Below are 18,973 nucleotides of genomic sequence, written 5' to 3'. Positions count from 1 at the left end.
GAGCGAGCGGCCCTGCGGTGCCCGGCTGCCCCTGGGGCTGGACCCCCACACTTTGAGCTCAGGGGCGAAGTTGTGAGGGTGAATGCCTGGTCAGGATACACAGAAGGATGTGAGGCTGTTTCGGGGGGCACGCCCTGCACGAGGAGAGCCAGTTACGCAGCTGTAGTGGAGTTAGGCTTCTTCACACAGGGGAACCTGACACAGAGAGAGCAGAGATCTTAAAATCCAACCATATTATTTAAAAAATTATAAGCTGATTACAATTTTAACGATTATTTTAACATCTTCAAGTATACTTAGAGTAAGAAAATATTGCTTCTTGTGTCTCAGGAGAGAAGTCAGGCTAAGGGATTTCTCTGTTCACAGCTGTAGCTACTGGTCCTCTTTGTTTTGTCCTACACTTTCCACTGAAGCGTGCAGTGATGTGTGTTGCCAGAGACATGCTACTGAACTTATTCGTTTAGGCAGTTATTGCATTCCTAGAAAGAAGAGGAAGAGATAGAGACAGTGGAGAGACAAATGCTGGAGCAAATCTATGCACACTTTTAAAAGCAAATAGATGTAAAAAAAAACAGAATCCAGCTATTACAAGAGCTAATGGAGATATGTGAGGATAAAGGTCGTGTGACCGACCAGGTTGCCTTGTAGCTTTTCACAGGGATCATAAAGAGGAAACAGGGAAAAAACATCTGAGTGACACCAAACTTAGAAAAAATCCCTTTTCACTTTCTGTATACTTTTGTTTTAGTGTTTGTGTTTAACCAGGAGACCCTTGTTGAAATATGCAGGCCTTTTGGCGTTTTTTTCCTGAATTCTTGCTTGTTGATATGGACAGTGGTCCTTTACCCATGGAGGAGGTAATCCTTGTGTATTAACTAGCTTTTTCAGGTGCACTCTTCCCACCGGGGCTGTATCCCGTGGGATTACTCCAGGCACATCCCCAAAGAGTTCACATCTACTCCTGAAGTCCAGTGTTGTGGACTTGCTATTTTGCTTTGCTCACCCCTCTCAGTATCTGAAACTCCATCATCTCGTGGTCTGTGAGCATGAGGTCCAGCAGGGCACCTCCCCTCATTGCCTTTGCTATTGCTTGGGTTGGGAAGTAGTCACTGATGCTTTCCAGGAACTTCTTGGATTGCTTATGCCCTGCTGTGTTGCTACTTCAGCAGATTTTAGGGTGGTTGAAGTGCCCCTTTAGGATCAGTGCCTCCAAACATGAGGCTACTTCCAGTTGTCAGCTCTCGGCTCTGTTCAGTGTTTCGCATGTAGGCATCTAATGCCATCTGAGACACCCTGGTGTCTCATCATCTTTCCACTCAGGGCTGCCAGATAGGACATAGGGACAGCAGAAGACCCAGCACCTATTGGAGTGCCATCTGAGTGACACAGAGAATGGATACCAGGGGCCCCTCAAATGTATGGGCAACTGAATTGCTCCCTGGGTCTTTGCTTTAGTGTTGCTTTTTAGGGTCCCCTGACTGCATTGACTAGGGATGAGATTCAGCTGCCTGTCATGGGTATATACATGGAATATGGACTGAATGTCCCATGACACAGATGTTCATGATCCATTGACAATGGCGCTTGTATATGAACAATGCTTTGTATAGGTGGGGATCCCCATGTACTGTTATGTCAGTCTGCACTTCCTTCCCACTCCTCCTTACCTAGCCTGTTGATATAGGTAGATTTTTAGGCTTGAAGGCTCATGTTGCTGATCTTAGCAGATACTACATTCAAAAACATTAGTTTCATTAGAAAACAGCTGAAATTTGTCGAACATTAGCAACTCAGAGAATGTAGCACTTTCAAGGTACTCAAAATACCTCAAGTCTACCTGTGTGCTACCAGAAGAAAATCTGTAGAAGAGTTGTGATGGACAGCCCACAAAAAATAGAACCTGGTAGGTGTACTTGAACTGCTTTACAGCTTTAATTAGGATTTATATGTGCAAAAATTTTCCATACATTTATTGTTTTATAAATAGTATGCAAAAAGCAGTCATTTTTCAGTCTTACTTAGAGGTCTGACCTCACAACATGTTTGCACTCAGTGAATAATTAGAACAGACTAGACTAGACTAGTTCAGTCGGAAGGGACCTAGAGCAATCGCCTAGTCCAACTGCCCAGATGGGGTTGCATCAGGCCCTGTGATTTCAGCTGTCATTTGACACAGACCTAGCATGTCTCCACTCTTAAATGCTGTGTGAAAAGAGCAGAATTAACAAAAGTGACAAACCCCTATGGAACTGGACACTTGTATACATGAAACAAGCTTTGAAATCAGTGTTCTGTTACAAACATTTTTAATAAGCAGCACGTATATAGAGGAGAATACCTAGCACTTCTGTGGCACAGAGTTGGTGGTGTTTGAGTGTTGTTTTAAGATATATAACCTTTGATGTCACATTTCCCAGCTTATTAATGCTAGGAGAATAGCTTTGTCATACGTTTCTGACAGGAAATATGTACTTACTCCACAACTATGCTCACATTTCACATCACTTCAGTACGACAGTGCAGGTGAAGTAGTTGTGCAACCTTGTTTGAAAGAGAAGCAATTGTAAGATATAAAAAAGGAGTAAGGATGAGAGAAAGCACTTTATAGTTTATTCTCTTGCATTTTTTTTACTTACATTTTTAACTGGTTCTCACTTGCCTAGGCTGTTTGGAGTCCATTTGAATTATGTCTTTCAGAATAATTTTATCTTGTTATTAAGAACAATCCTTTTATCTTTTTTTTCAATACAAAATGCTATTCTGCAATTTTGTGTCATTTACCAAATGTCTCTGCTTCATTTCTCGCATCAAGAGAGTTCATTTTGGTTGTGTAAAACCAGTTGAGTTAGGTGGCAGCTTTTCATTGACATACTCTTTTCTGGAAAGTTGAAATGTTGCTGAAAATGTTACTTCCATTAGGAAAATGAAGGTTCCCTGGCTACCTACCTGGAGATTTCTTGGCAACATGACATTTTGCTTGCAGAGAGAAAGCAAAACTTGAGAAGAGCTTTGTGTACAGACAGCTGGTAGGCTGAATAATCTTCTTCCAATTATCCTGACGTTTTTGCTTGGAAATCTCTTCCTAAGAAGAAATTTGTATTCTTTTAGCTTTTGCACAAACCTGGAGTGTGTGTGTGTGTACATATACACTCATGGATGTTTTTTGTAGAAGGGGATACTCATTATCCAGAAAGCTTCACAAAGCAAGTGGCTTTAACAAGTATTCATCTCCCTTCCTGCTCTGAGGACAATTTTTACAAGACTGCCTATTCAGAAAAGGGCCTGCTATTAAACAGATGTTCTGTACTTCTGTTGTCTTCAGAATATGTGAATGGTGCCTCTAGGAAGACAAAAAAAAATTAAAAACAGAACTACTCCAAATAGTAACTTGTATATCTAATCTTAGTTCAGTGAAAGTGTTTGAAATCATTAATCATATTGTCTTCAAGACAGTGTTTTGTTTCCTTCCTACAGATTTAATGAGTTTCAGGTTATTGAGAAATAATGGCTATTACTCAAGTCTTGAAGTTTTGAACTGAACTTCAGACTTTTAGAACAGACAATCAAAAGATTTCTAAAATGGGTAGACACAAGTTCCTGCTTGCTTTTGGGTTTAGATTCATGCTTCCAAAGCCCTGTTCTATGTTTGATGTCCAGATGCTTGCTTTCTGCACGGAGGGCAGCTGCCATTTCCCCACAGCAGTTAGTGTCTGACACAGGCTGTCAGCTCTTGTCGTAATGGAATCGGGAGCGCTCACAGCTCCAGTCTGTCGGGCTGGCCTGAGCACCAAAAGACAGAAGCTTAGTAAGCTATTTAAGAACACACAGAAAAATTATATGTGAAGCTTCCACATGTGCATACTTAACAGTGAGCAGTCGTGCTAGGTAGAAGCCCATTCAGACTGGACTTTCATGGTTCAATGGCCCACAGAGGCACTGAGAGTCTCAAATACAGTGGTTGTTTTGACATCTGGGCAGCAGTCCTTACAAGGGTTTGCCTTAGATCCAGAAGCTAGAAGGCTGTCAAAAGGAGATGCCTTCATTCTCGATGATCTGCCAGTGAACCAGGACCACTGAGCTGAGGAATGCTTCAAAATCTCTTCCTTACCACAACAGTGTTCTTATCTACCTCCATCTTTTACTTTGCAGTCGTGATCTGGTAGTGAAAGGCCTATGTTACTCTGGTAGCCCATACTTGATTTGTTTTCCCCAGGCAAAGAATTGTAACTGGGGGAGAAGCAGAAGAGACACAGTGTTCTCTGCGTTTGCTGTGACCTCTGTCTCTTGGCTTGTCCAAGCATGCTTCTTGATCTAGGTAGTGCCACTGAATACTTTGTCATCTTCCTTTGAATACCTTGTCATCTTCCGTGTAAAAGTCACAAATTTTAAGATCAGAATACTTTTCTAGTTACAGTATAGATAATTTCATAATTCCTGTGCATGATCAGTTAGACATGGATTTCTTCATTTTCTTTCTGTACAAGCTGTCAGTGACTGAATCTCCCAGTAGAGTAGAGATGTGCGTGGATTCCTTCTGCTTGTTTTAAGTACTTCATAATGAAAATTAAGAGAAATTAAAGAAAGAGGTGACCCAACTTATTAACTCATCATAATAAATATCCAATTATATCTCATTGTTCAGCTTATCCCTTTGCAATATCTCCTTCCTCACTTTTATTCCAGTCCCCTCTGCTGTCCCTATGATGCACCAGGTGAGTCGTACTGCCAGCAGCATCACGCTGTCGTGGCCTCAGCCGGAGCAGCCCAATGGGGTCGTCCTGGATTACCAGCTGCGCTACTTCGACAAGGTGAGCAGGCAGGGCTGCAGTGCTGCTTGTGGGACAGCTGCTGTGCAAAAGAGAATGGGCAAGTCTGCTTGGGAGCTGCATCCCTGCATAAGGATGGTTAAGGCAGAGAATAATGCTTTGAATGTGAGGGAAGAACAAGCTCTGTAGCAAAACCAGAGTTCCATAATGTACGCTTCATCTAACATCGGTCCATCTGCATTCCCCAACCTGGAACTATCTAGGGACAATGCAGATGAAAAAAGAGAAAGCACTTGTAGCTAAACTAAAAAGCTGTGATGAACAATCGAATAAGTTTAGCACCAGCTGACAAAAACAACAGTGGAAGGAGGTGAAGTTTCTAAATGTACGTACTGGAATTGGACTCACTGCAACATTCTGTCATGTGGAGGGAACTCCTGTGTCCCCGTTTATGCTTGGACAGACATCTCTAGGAAAATTTGAGAGGAGAAATGCACTCTTTCATTCACTAAATGGTGAGCATCAGTTACCTGTGTATGTGTTCAAATGACAGGGTGGTAGGTACAAAGTTTTTCTCCATTCACATCTTCCATGATTCCTAATACAGCTGATTTGAGGGGAGGAGGTATGTAGGGCTGCTCAGATAAGCTTCTATTCCGTGTTCTTGATCTTTCACATAAATATTTTTGCAGGACTGTGCAGGGCTACTGTTTTTCTAGCAGTAAAAGGGTCTGCTATTTGTAATAACATGTCTGTTAGCTTTCTGGGTACAGCATTACGTGTAGTCTTGCTCTGCATTCTCCTAGAAGAATATGTTAATTTGGAGCTTGCAGAAAGCAAAATTTCAGGACAGGCTAGGGCCATTTTTAATGAATACAATTAGCAAGGAACTACAGGACAAGCTGGTTTTCTCTCTCGCTCTCATTTAGGTCAGAACTGATGGTCCTTGGCAGAGCTTTGTGGGAAGCCCAGGTGTGTGTGTGGGCAAGTCAGATCTGGAATTGCAGCTGTGGTTGGGAGGGTCTGTCACAGACTATGAGGCCTGAACATGAAATCTAGCATTCCTTCATGGGGGGAGCGAGTGGGATGGGCAGAAGTCTCACATTCCTTTTTGGTCACCGACATTCACAGGCAGAAGATGAGGATAATTCATTCACTTTGACTAGTGAAACCAATATGGCCACCATATCAAATCTGAGCCCAGGCAAGATCTATGCCTTCCAGGTGCGAGCCAGAACAGCAGTGGGCTATGGCCCATACAGTGGAAAGATGTATTTCCAGACTTTAATGGGAGGTAAGTGCTACCATCTTGTACTTGGATCTGCACAGAACTGCCTTTCACTTGTGCATGTCCCTGGGAGGATTAGCTTATCCTCTGGAGGACTACTGTCAGACACTCCTACTCAGCTTGCATTGCTGCATATCATAATTTGCATATGCAAATTATGGTTCACTCACATTTCCAAATTTGTTCACTCAAAGAAGCTTCATACAGTCCGAGCATATTATTTAGGCCATATTCTCCAGTCTTGCTCCTTGTTGCCTGTGCACCTCTGACCAGCAGGAGCAGAACGTGTCAGCAGAACTCTCTTTAGGAGGGTGTTAGACTACATAGCACCACACACTGATCTAGTTTGGTCACAGCTGTCACAGGACTTGTCAGAGCTGAACGCTCTGTGAAAATGCTAAAGACAGATGGGACACAGGACACAGGGCCAGAAGCTTGCTTTCCAGTAGCATCACCAGTTACTCATGCAGAGAGCAACAGAGTAATTGTGATACTCTGGTCTGGGTCAGAGATGCTCGTATATGTCACCTACAAGCTAAACGGGTCAGGGAGAATGGGGTCAAAGCCCAAATGTAGAGCTAGCCTGTACTTAAGTGGCTAGTCAGGTGTCAGTGGACTGGGGAAGGAAAAGTGGATTCGAAGAGGGCACTGGCTTTTCAGAAGTATGAAGGGATCCACTGGAGAAGCATGGTGACTGGAGGGGTAAAGAGGGAACCAAGTCACATGGCTTTTGAATTCCCAGGACTAGCCTGGGAAGCAAAGGGCTGATGGGGGTGGAATTACGGGTGAGGCCTAGTTGAGTAGAATGGACACTCTAACAGTTCCTGTCCTCTGCTTGTCTGTGTCTGTCTGTGTCTGTCTGTGTCTGTGTGTTGTGTGTCTCTGTGTGTGTGTGTCTCTGTGTGTGTCTCTGTGTGTGTCTCTGTGTGTGTCTCTGTGTGTGTCTCTGTGTGTGTCTCTGTGTGTGTCTCTGTGTGTGTCTCTGTGTGTGTCTCTGTGTGTGTCTCTGTGTGTGTCTCTGTGTGTGTCTCTGTGTGTGTCTCTGTGTGTGTCTCTGTGTGTGTCTCTGTGTGTGTCTCTGTGTGTGTCTCTGTGTGTGTCTCTGTGTGTGTCTCTGTGTGTGTGTCTGTGTATGTGTGTCTCTGTGTATGTGTGTTGGGTATGTGTGTCTGTGTGTGTCTGTCTGTGTGTCTCTGTGTGTGTGTGTTGTGTGTCTGTGTGTGTTGTGTATGTGTGTCTGTGTGTGTCTGTCTGTGTGTCTCTGTGTGTGTTGTGTGTGTGTTGTCTGTGTGTGTCTGTGTGTGTGTGTCTCTGTGTGTGTGTCTGTGTATGTGTGTGTGTCTCTGTGTGTGTCTGTGTGTGTCTCTGTGTCTCTGTGTGTGTGTGTCTCTGTGTGTGTGTGTCTCTGTGTGTGTCTCTGTGTGTGTGTGTCTCTGTGTGTGTCTCTGTGTGTGTCTGTGTGCCTGTGTGTGTCTCTGTGTCTGTGTGTGTGTGTGTGCCTGTGTGTGTCTCTGTGTCTCTGTGTGTGTGTGTGTCTGTGTGTGTCTGTGTGCCTGTGTGTGTCTCTGTGTCTCTGTGTGTGTGTCCCTCGCCAGGGGAGCGCCCGGAGGAGGTGCAGGATCGGCTGCCGCTGGTGGTGGGCTCGGCGCTCGGTGGTCTGGCCTTCCTGGTGGTGGCTGCCATTGCCATCCTTGCCATCATCTTCAAGAGGTGAATTCCTGACCTGCTCATGTGCACTGCACACCGTGGAGCTTTCTTACCCCTGCTGGGTAAGATGGGGTTATGATAACCCTGGTGGGGTTATGACCCCATCGCAGGGGAAACTGCCTGATCTGCATTTATCCAGATGTCTCTGAGAAGCCATTTCCTCATTAAGGAAAGGTCCTGGCCTGTTCTTTTCTGAGGAGCTTCTCCTTCGGTAAAATGCTCATCTGCTTAGCTGATACTTGGCTAGTTAGCAGTATGAACACAAGGGAGCATTTTATAGCTGGTGCTCAAACAGTATTTCAGTGCATCACTGTAAAGAAGGGACTGTGAATTGCATTTTAGGTAAGCAAGTGGAGGATGAAACCATGTAGTGAAGAAGGACTGGTGGGATGAGTATTTAGAGTCACTTATTTAGAAGGTGCTAAATACCCTTCAACCAAGGAAGAATAGACAGTAGCTTATTTGCTGAAGAATAAAATCTGTCCAACCCTTGTTAAGAAAAGTAAGCTTGAAGATGTAGGAAATGAGGAACATCACAGGAAACGAGCAGTTCTTTAAAGGGCTGAGTATATGTGTAGTCAAATGCCATAATTCTAACTCGGTTTTGTAGTTTGTTAGAACACATTTTCCAGCCAATATACAATGAAAAACACCTATTTTAGCTAATTGTTAAGTTTTTTAATGATGAAAAAATGTAAGTATGTCAAATAACCTATTAAAAAATAAAAAACAGGAATGTAGACATGACCTTCAGATGCAACAGCAGTTAGAGCTCTTAGGTATAGCCCTTCAGTAAAGCTAATTTCTTTCCACAACAGAAGAGATTGTGAAGGTAGAACTGTGTTTTTGCAGTCTTAGCAGAAATTAAAGAGATAAGCCTGACAATTATGAATAATACAGAAAGCTACGTGTTAAAATTACAGAATTAGTTATGTTAGTAAAGAAAATTAGCCCTGTTTCATGATACTCTGTCTTCAGATGGTAAGTGAATCAGCGTCTAGAAGGTCTTGTGCTGAAACAGCAAAGCCTATGAGTTGACACAAATCTGTGTATACAGCAGGGATACCACAGGGTTTGGTTTACAGTCTAGTAAAATTAACATGATTTAGGAAGGCTTATAAACTAGCACAAATTGTACATTTTTGCAAAAAGAAAAATATGAACAGTGTTTGGAATGAAGTGACTTGAAAATGGAAAATATGTTTAAAACAAACCAAGAATAGGATGAAACATAAAAAAACCTAGATCATGTGTGAAAAAATTGCTTAAATCACATGCACTTCAGAGGAGAATGATATCTGAGAAACACCTATGCTCATGAGAAGGACCTGTGCTTACTGGAAATTAGATACATACGTTGTATCAATATTACAGTAAAAAAGACTATACCTGGTTTGATCTGCACATGCAAAAATCACCTCACGGAACAGATTTCTCTCCTTTTGGCTCTGTGTGGTTCGTTTTGGGTGCTGCACTTACAAAAAGAGTAGTCAAAGTAAGTGCTGTTAAGAGACCAGGAGCAAAAGTAAAGAAGAAATAGTCTTCAGGGGGAATTTATACAAACTGAGCATTAGATGGAAAGGCTTGTAGAGTGTTTTTGAAGAACTTAAAAGGCATTGCAGGAGATAGCTTAGATTAGTATTGAAAATAATAATTTGTTTTCATTAAATGAAAACAAAATGCAAATTTAGCCTGAATAACAAGAGAACTTCCATGACAGTAATGTTGAACTGTAATAATTTCTTTGCAGGGTAGTGCTGGAGGCCCTATCATTTGTCATATCTAAAGTGGGGATGCAAACAGAGGTGTAAAAACGACCGTATAGAAAACAAGCATGCACTTGTTTCTAAGAGATGGACAGTATCTTAACACCCATATTCTACCCCTAAATGCACGGGTTCTCTGAGCCTTGCGTTGTGAAGCCTTCCCCAGCATCCTGTGAGAGACCCTTGTGTGTGTTTTGACTTTCCTTTCCTTGTGTCCTGCAGTAAAAGGCGAGAGACTCCGTACGCAGACCGCCTGCAGCAGTACATCAGTGCACGAGGTGAGTTCCTGAGGAGCAGATGGCAAGGGCCTGCCTCTTTCCAGGGCTCTTTAACACCCATGTCTCTCAGGGTTTGATTCTGGTGATGTTTTGGGCTGTCTCCTCCACTGCAGGACTCGGAGTGAAGTATTACATTGATCCTTCAACCTATGAAGATCCTAATGAAGCTATTCGAGAATTTGCCAAGGAAATTGATGTGTCCTTCATCAAGATTGAAGAGGTTATTGGATCAGGTAATGTGAGAATGTGCAAATATTGAAGTGCCTTCTTGTTCACTTTGAGACCTGGCACACTGCTGCCCTGAAAGGGACCCCGCCACAGGACCAGTATCAACTGTCTCAGGATAGCTCACCTTCATTTTTACCAAAATTCATCTTAATTTCCTTACCCTTAGATGCTGGCTCCAAACCAAGTTTAAAACACCCTTTGAAGACTCAGAGCTCCTCATTTGAACCCTGAAGACCTAGTCTTCAACCTGAGCCTTCATCAAGAGCTTTACCTCAGTCCAAACTGTAACTCTGTTTCCAAGCAGCGCCTGGAGTCTTCCACAGTAGAATGTTTTAGTGCACCTGACTAAAGTTCTTTGGTGTGTTTCCTTCCTTGAAGTGTGTTTCTTCCCTCCCTGACAGGAGAGTTTGGAGAGGTGTGCTTTGGGCGCCTAAAACACCCAGGGAAGCGTGAATACACAGTAGCTATTAAGACCCTGAAGTCAGGTTATACAGAGGAACAGCGGCGGGAGTTCCTGAGTGAGGCCAGCATCATGGGGCAGTTTGAACATCCAAATGTCATCCATCTGGAGGGTGTGGTCACCAAAAGCCGACCAGTCATGATTGTCACAGAGTTCATGGAGAATGGATCACTGGATTCCTTCCTCAGGGTACCACAACCAGAGTCTCACACAAACTGTTAACCTCTTCATCTTGCTGTGTGCCAGTCTCAGATCTGATAATTTTGCCTGTCCTTCTTCACTCCTGTCTCTCTAAGTCCTCAGTTGCCCTCTTCAGATGTAAGAAATAGTAGCAAATTGCCAGAGTAAGTGGTTTGGGCCAGCATGGTGAATATATTACAAAAGCTCACTCATCATATGAAATTCTTCCATTATTTTAGACTTCTCCAGCTCAAATATTTAATGGTAAATAGTTCTAAGTTGTTTATCTTTTTACACAGCCTCCCCGTTCCTTGTGCACATGCTCCAAAGTTTGCCTTTCTAATAATGTTTCACAGACTGTGTTCCACTGAATGTTTTCAAGTTTCAAAACTGTAACAAACTAGTGAAACTTGGAGTTATTTTTGGACTCAGAGTTCCTCATGTTTTATCTCGTAGTGTAGTATAGATGTCTCACTCTTATTTTTACCAATTCATGTGCTAATTCAGCCACAAATGCTTTGTCAGGTATGTTTTGAAGAGCAGTTGAACCCGTTGTGTAGAACTGCACAGAATCCACTGTAAAAAGATCTTAGAACAGTAAAAGCAGGTTTGTCTGCTCCCATTCATTTAGTCACCTTAGTAGTTAATGAGACGAGGCATAGGATGCTAAAGGAGAATGTGGCCACAGAATGAGATTTGTCTTCAGAGAAGGGTCAGCAGTGCCTGACTCCATTTGAGATTCATTGCTTTACGCCCACCCTCCTTGTTGCTGTCCTTGAGCCTTCAGATTGTGGCTGAAGTTAAGGTGAACGTTCTCTAACTTCCTAAGTCCCCCGTGCTGAGTTGCTCTTTGTTAGCCTGCGTGTTGTGCGTGACGCTGAGGGGCTGCGTTTGCTCCCGCCCGCAGCAGAAGGAGGGGCAGTTCAGCGTGCTGCAGCTGGTGGGGATGCTGCGGGGGATCGCCGCCGGCATGCGCTACCTCTCCGACATGAGCTACGTCCATCGGGACCTGGCGGCACGCAACGTCCTGGTCAACAGCAACCTGGTCTGCAAGGTGTCAGACTTTGGCCTGTCCCGCTTCCTGGAGGATGATGCTTCAAATCCCACCTATACTGGAGCTCTGGTGAGTTACTGCCATGGAGTGAGTTAGGCCAGCTATGATTTTTTCCTATGTTCTGCCTTGATTTGGTGTATCCTTTTTAGTTCCTGTTGAGACCAGAGAGATCAGTGGGGTACAGCCTCCTCCTATCTTGTGGGTGAACTGTTCCAAATCACTAAAAACCAAAAATAACTGAGTATCTGACCCACTCTGCTATGGGAAACGAAGTCTCGGTGCCCTTCTTTGTGGAACGGTGATGAACTGGAGTAACCTTATAACCTGATTTAGGTGCTGTACTTCCCCTCTCATTAGCTCTCACAGGAAGTATAAAGAACCAAAGGAGAGACTGAAGTCCTGTGCTGCCACCCTCTGAGGAAAGAGTTGAGGGTTTTCCTACAGAAAATACAACTGGCATAAATATACTTATGGGCGTACAACCAACCACCAAATGAACTTACTGCCTATGAAGTTTTGACACTTGCTGTGCATACTGCAAACGGGATGGGAGTGTAACAGGCAAGTTGAAACTCCCACTTGGTATGCAGGGGATGAGGAAGATTTCAGGAACTGAAAAGTGAACTTAGTTTTAGATGTGTGTGTTTTGAAGAATCAGCACCTGAATGATATTTGATCTGGCAGGTCATACATGCGGTCAGAGAGGTCAAAATGGGAAGAGGAAGGAGTTAATGCTAGCCACTCAGTGCATCTGTCTTAGGTGTTGCAGGTTGGAATTCTTTAAATGTCTTTAGATTTCCAAATGACTGTGACTTTCAGGAGGATTTTACTACCTGCCACCTCTGAAGAAGAGCTATAAAAGTGGGAAGTCTCTTACATCATGGGACTTGTGCCAGCCAGGAGACATGCTTCCGGGTTTTTTCTGTGTTTGTCAATAGAACAAGGTGGAAACCTTGGACATAGTTTTAATTTAAACCTACAACGTCTACAAGACAGTATCAACAGCACTGGCACTCCGTGCTCAGAGCTGCGTTGTGCTGCCAACGTCTGATGAGTTCAGTGGTGCTGGTTTCACAGACACTGGTTGTGTCCTGAACACTGATTGCTCTCTGACTGCCCCCAGGGCTGCAAGATCCCCGTGCGCTGGACTGCGCCGGAAGCTGTGCAGTACCGCAAGTTCACCTCCGCCAGCGACGTCTGGAGCTACGGCATTGTCATGTGGGAGGTGATGTCCTACGGGGAGAGGCCCTACTGGGACATGGCCAACCAGGATGTAAGTTTCAGAGGGGTGAGAATGTGCATCTCCTTCTCTGGCCTGTGCCAGTTCAAGCAGAAGAAACTCATACACGACCAAGTGATTGAAACTTGTCCTTTATTTCCCCCACTGCAGTAAAGCTTTGTTCTTCTCCTCCTGCAGGTGATTAATGCCATTGACCAGGACTATCGCCTGCCACCGCCCCCAGACTGCCCAACTGTTTTGCACTTGCTGATGCTTGACTGCTGGCAGAAGGACCGGGTCCAGAGACCCAAATTTGAGCAAATAGTCAGTGCCCTAGATAAAATGATCCGCAAACCGTCTGCCCTCAAAGCCACTGGCACTGGGAGCAGCAGGTGAGATGAGGATTTAGTGCAAAATAATAGGACTTGTCTCGTGGTAGGCATTGTGAGGAAAAGCAAGCAGTAAATCAGGCTATGCAGTGTTATTTCAAACCCTCTCATCTGAGACTGGGAACAAATAAGAAGGAAAAAAAAATGAGGGTGGGGCTTGTAAGAACTGTATATTCTGGTTTCCTTAATGGATGATGAAGAGTTGTGGGTGGTGAATGTGAGAGGTGCTAAATCTCTTGGTGAGATGCACTGAAGATGGACAAGTGATGGATCTTATGGAATGAAGGGAGGGACGCATCTGGGTGCAGCTACACAAGGTATTCTGTGATGGCACAATACTGTGTGATCACAAGAGGTGATGAAGGAAGAGAAGACCTTAACGTATGGAGGGAAGGAAGTCTGTAGCTAAGACTTAATTAGAACTGCAGCTTGCATCCCATATATTTCCTAATTGCATATTGCAGCCTGATGGAACCAGAGGCAGGAGGTCAGCAAAGGAGAAGTCTCAGGGGGGGATAAATGGCACCAAAATTAAATGGCTATTGGGCTGATGATGGAATTTTATCCTGCTGACCTGGAGTGTTTTTCCCTCTGTGGTTATAAAGCTTGTCTCAGTGAAATATACTCCACAAGTGGGGAGGGGGAAAAGTGCCTAGTCATGCCCAGTTTACTGAAAACAGCACGTAAAGACAGTTCTAGCCTTGCAACAGATTCAGGTGATGGTGAAAAGAGAAAATGTCATGTATAAACAATCATTTCTTTGCCCTTTTACTGCTATGCTTTTATCTGATGGGTTTTGGAGCTCAAACAACACACTCATTGTTTCATGCGTTGCTTTTGGATCCAAGGAGTGTATCTAGGAGAGGGAGAGCTAGTCAGAAAGATAAAAATTTTAAGGTCTCATCTTTGCCTCAGAAACCTCTTTATTGGAACTTTTTGCCCAGCCAATAGGTCTGGACCCAGAAAGTGTGGAAAGATCTGGGGCAACAAGAAGAGAATGTGTCTGAGAGTGTAAAATGGGAAGGAAGGACCAATTTCTTGGCTTGATTGTTTTCAGGCAGAAAAGGGAACACAGGTGATCTAGAAACAGAGCATCAAGGTGGGACTTTAGGAATCAAGGCATGAAGAACAAGTATCACTGTCCTCCATTCTGTTCTCTTCAGAAGTTGCATTCTCTCTCATAACTTATAGCTTACTAGTGTGGTCAACTGATGTTGATTACTTGGGTTTTTAGAGCCTTCCTCTTTTGCAGACCATCTCAGCCTCTCCTGAGCAACTGTCCTCCAGATTTCCCTTCACTCAGCAATGCCCATGAGTGGCTGGATGCTATCAAGATGGGCCATTACAAGGAGAATTTCGACCAGGCTGGTCTGATCACATTTGATGTCATATCACGCATGACTCTGGAGTAAGTAGAGGGGCAGAGAGCAGAAGATACCAGAGACTAAGTTTTCTATGCAGAAGGTGAAAGCAGTCTGAGAAATATTTAGTAAGGGCTATATGAAGAATATGTACACATTAGAAAGGAGAGGAAAACCAGAGCAAATTAGCTACTGTTTCTTACATGTTATTGGGGCCTCTTGAAACCCTCCATATGACTATACATTGCATTCTGTTTGTATAAGCACTAATACTGATCCTGTGTACACTATAAAACCTATTGCCACTGCTGCAGAGAGACTGTTACAGCAGAATGTTCATGACAGCTGCCACAGGTAGTAATCACTTCTAAGGAGGTGTGTAGAACCAGGCATACTACATACTGGGTTGAAGTGTTATGTAGAAGACAGAAGCCAGGAAAAGGAACATTCTAAGAATCATAGAATGGTTTAGGCTGGAAGACACCTTTAAAGATCATCTCATCCAGCCATGGGCAGGGATACCTTTCAGTACATCAGGTTGCTCAAAGCCCCATCCAGTCTGACTTAGAATGCTTCCAGAGATGGGGCATCCACCACATCTGGCAACCTGATCCTGTGTCCCATCTAAATCTATTCTCTTTCAGTTTAAAACTATTGCCCCTAGTCCTGTCACTGCTAAAAAATATCTGTCTTCCTTGTAAGCCCCTATTATATATTGAAAGGCTGCAAGAAGTTCTCCCCAGAGGCTTCTCTTTGTCAGGCTGAACAACCCTAACTCTGTCAGCCTTTCTGTATAGGAGAGGTGCTTCAACCCTCTGATGATTTTTGTGGCCAGCTTCCACTGTTTCTTTTTGTATTGAACCTACCAGGTTCAGCTGTCACCTCTTCCACCCACAGACAGGAGCCAAGCAAAAGGAGAAGCCCCTCAGTTGTTTCTCAGACAAAGATACACATACGTGTATATCCATACACGTTGATTTGGATCAACAGGAAGTGGACTGGGACTGTTCAGAACATGAAGCCTGTTTTAACACCTCACATCCTCTGTTCTCTTGCAGAGATATCCAGCGTATTGGCATCACCCTTGTTGGTCACCAGAAAAAGATTCTAAACAGCATCCAGCTCATGAGAGTCCATCTGAATCAGCTCGAGCCAGTCGAAGTGTGATGTTTACACCGTCCTGATTCCACTAGTCTCAAACTCTGGAAAGGTTCTGGAGAAATCCAGGGGGATTTTCACTGTAAGAAAAAGTGATGTCACTATGAACACTTAATGCACCCAGAGAATGGACTCTACGTGTGCTGTTACATGAACAAAAGCAAAGTTTTGCCATGGTTTGAAAGCAGAGCTAAATAACTGGTGGCATTTAAATGTGGCTGACATCATACGTTGGGAATAATTTGGAAGAGGAGAAGTTGTAATAGCATGGGGAGGAGGTGGAGTAATAGCTTGAACAGATCACAAGCACCTGTTGCCTCTTCTGTGCCAGCAAAAGGTATCAGACAGCTTTACAAAGCCACCAGCAGGTTTTATCTGTGGCTGGGAGCCCATCAAAGCTACAAAGACATAATAAAGGCAACAAAAAACAACCATTTTTTTTTCTAAAAGAATGCCATGATGGTATGAGAGATTATTACTCCAATGGAGAGGAGCATCAGGCTATCACTTGATATGCCAGCTTAGTCCAGAACTCCAGTTCCAGGTAGTGTGCAGTATGTGGTGAGCAGTAAGACCTGTCACATGGTAAAGAGGCTGAGAGTAAAGGGTTCCAAATTCTGTCCTATTTCATGTGCAGTTCTTGGGTCTGCTCTGTGAGCCAGGAGGGGAAGTTGCTGATCCTTTTTGCTAACACAAGGAACAGCAAATCTTTGGTGCTACACAACTGATTTTATGGGACTGCAACAGAATGAAACGTTAAGGATCTCTAGAATCCATGCTTATGGATCTGCAAGGGGAGGGGGAAACAAATAGGTTTTGGTCCTCACAGGCCCATTCTTGAGATGAAAAACATAAACTCTGATATTCTGAAATCCTGAGCACCCAGAATTTGGGGTTCGTGTTCTGTTCTGACCCCCTTACAGACATTGAAGAGTGTGGAAAAAAAAAATGCTGTTGAAAAATACTTGCTCTTTTTTCTTACCCTAATCAGCTACATCAATGGGCACAGCTGGCTGGATATTGCTTCTGAAGAAAGAAAATGCAGACCTGCAATAATCAACTCCAGCTAGACAATGGGAAGAAGGGAGGTGAAACTCTTTCACGAGTTCTTGTCAGGAGTGTTCAGGGAGGGGTGCCAGTCCCGTAAGTCACTTCAGTGCTTAAAAAAGGAATAACAGTGTTCTTGGGATCAACCGTGTTGCCTGGTAGAGGCAAATAAGAATGACCAGAATGACAGAGCTTTTATCTCCCTTCAGACAGGCTAGTAACTGCTTAAGGAAAGATCTGCTTTGAGGAGGAGCAGAGCTTGAGGGCTGTATCTCTGTATCTATGTCTATGCACAAATATGAAAACATGAAGCTGAGCTTGAGAGGAAAACTCATAAATTATACACTCGTCCACCTCACCAACACACAGGAAGGGCAATGGAAATGGCCTTGTTAAGCAAGACCCCAATGAAGATATTACATGAAAAGGTACCTTCTTTGTGTCTAGAGAGGAGATAACCCTGGCTGTTCTCATCTGTGCCCGTCTCTGGCTCACTGTGAACTAATAATGAGCTTGTATTTCTCCTGCTGCCAAGGCTAGAGTAGCATAACCCCTGCAGATATTCCTCATGCAGGGATTTAAGGATTCCCTCAGTCAACTCAGCAAATGAAAACTGAAAAGTCATGATGAGTTAATTGAAGATTCCCATAATATGGTAGGAGGTGCTCCAGAATAATTGCATTGGAACAGCCAACACAGTTCAGATTCTTTATTACATGATTAGAGCAACTATTTTGTTGTTGTTGAAGAGGGAGAATAGTATTGCATTCTTTCAAGATAAAAGGAAGTTAATACCAAAGCAATACAAAGAAACAAGTATAAAATATTCATGGCAGTACAAAGAGTGTGAAGATTTAAAAAGAGACATGTCAGACTAGAATGAGTCCAACCCTAGAAAATTTAAGTCTGTTGCATTTTAAGGGGTTCCTTCAAAGTTGTAATATTCACAGACCCAGTTACATGTATGCTGGCTGATGGTCTGCTCCACCTACAGCACCTGAGACTGAGCAGGTGTAGTCCTCTTCAGAAAGCATATTGAGCACAAGATGCTGAGGGGAACCTGTGGCCTCTCACGCCTTCCATATGTATTCACCAGAGGACAACAAGGTGTCTATGCATATGCATATGTGAGTGTACTCTAGTTCTGTGGGCCATCTGGGGAAACACAGCAGCCTGTGTTTTCCATGCCTTGGGTGGTCGAGATCAGTCAAGAAATTACTGATCTGGTTCAAATCCTATGTCCTCTTACAGCCTAGTGGAAACTTATCTGCAGAAAATAGGTTCTCTGTCTTCATGCAATGGAAGACAAAATGGGAGCCTTGTCTGAGTCTCACACTAATGACAGTGAAGTTTAATAGCCCCTTGTGGGCATTTAAGTGACTGCACTGACATGAGCTGCTTCATGGTAGTTCAGGCAGTAGGACGTTTATGTTGGCGTATGAGGTCTATGGCAAAGCTTTTTTCACAGTCAAAGGAAAGGGATTTGCTCACTCTATCAAGGCATGCAAGTAGTGATTTGGTGTCATGGATCTCTTCTTCCAGGTCCAAGGCAAGGCTGAAATGTCCTTATGTTAGTTCCAAGGGGTCAAGTGTCAAGATACCCTGGCTGTGGCTGGAGCTGCACAGTGACAGGCTTGGGGTTACAGATGGAGTGCAAAAGGTTAACTGTTTTCTTTAAGAAGTCTCTCCATTCTCTTTATTCTCAGGGTATTCCCTATTTTCAGAGCACTTAAATTCTTCCATAATTGGGGTTGCTAAGGTTCTCGTGTCACATGTATCTTGTGTTATTTTTCATCATGTCAGTTCTCAACTCTGCAAGCACGGAGCAAAGGCAGTTATGGCAAAACCATTAGAAATACTCTAATCTCACTTTTCTCAATCTTTTGAAAGCAGAAATGCTACATTCTGTTTCTGCAGGTGTCATCTGAAATGCCCTGTAGGGTATGAACAGCCTCGACATGTAGGGATGAGGATGAGAAGGGAAAGGAGTGGGCCTCACCTGGGCAACTCGTATCTGTCCTTCACCAGAAGAATAAGAAACAATGTAAGCAAGTCTTAGAGAGGCAGATTCT

The 18,973-nt window shown here is 43.7% G+C and overlaps 1 protein-coding gene across 1 annotated transcript; it reads left to right on the top strand.

Annotated features, from left to right (window-relative positions):
- Positions 1-3,738: 3,738 nt before the first annotated feature.
- On the top strand, positions 3,739-15,863 carry EPHB6 (EPH receptor B6). Its single transcript, XM_008938205.1, has 12 exons — positions 3,739-3,805; positions 4,684-4,808; positions 5,898-6,060; positions 7,650-7,764; positions 9,750-9,805; positions 9,919-10,038; positions 10,435-10,682; positions 11,581-11,796; positions 12,851-13,000; positions 13,145-13,338; positions 14,588-14,743; positions 15,755-15,863. The coding sequence occupies exons 1-12, from the start codon at positions 3,739-3,741 to the stop codon at positions 15,861-15,863; spliced, it is 1,719 nt and encodes a 572-aa protein (XP_008936453.1).
- Positions 15,864-18,973: the final 3,110 nt, after the last annotated feature.

The sequence above is a fragment of the Merops nubicus genome, unplaced genomic scaffold (assembly GCF_000691845.1).
Source record: "Merops nubicus isolate BGI_N331 unplaced genomic scaffold, ASM69184v1 scaffold2954, whole genome shotgun sequence".
NCBI lineage: Eukaryota > Metazoa > Chordata > Aves > Coraciiformes > Meropidae > Merops > Merops nubicus.
The sequence above is the reverse complement of the archived record's forward strand: the minus strand, read 5'-3'. Positions and strand labels throughout refer to the sequence as shown.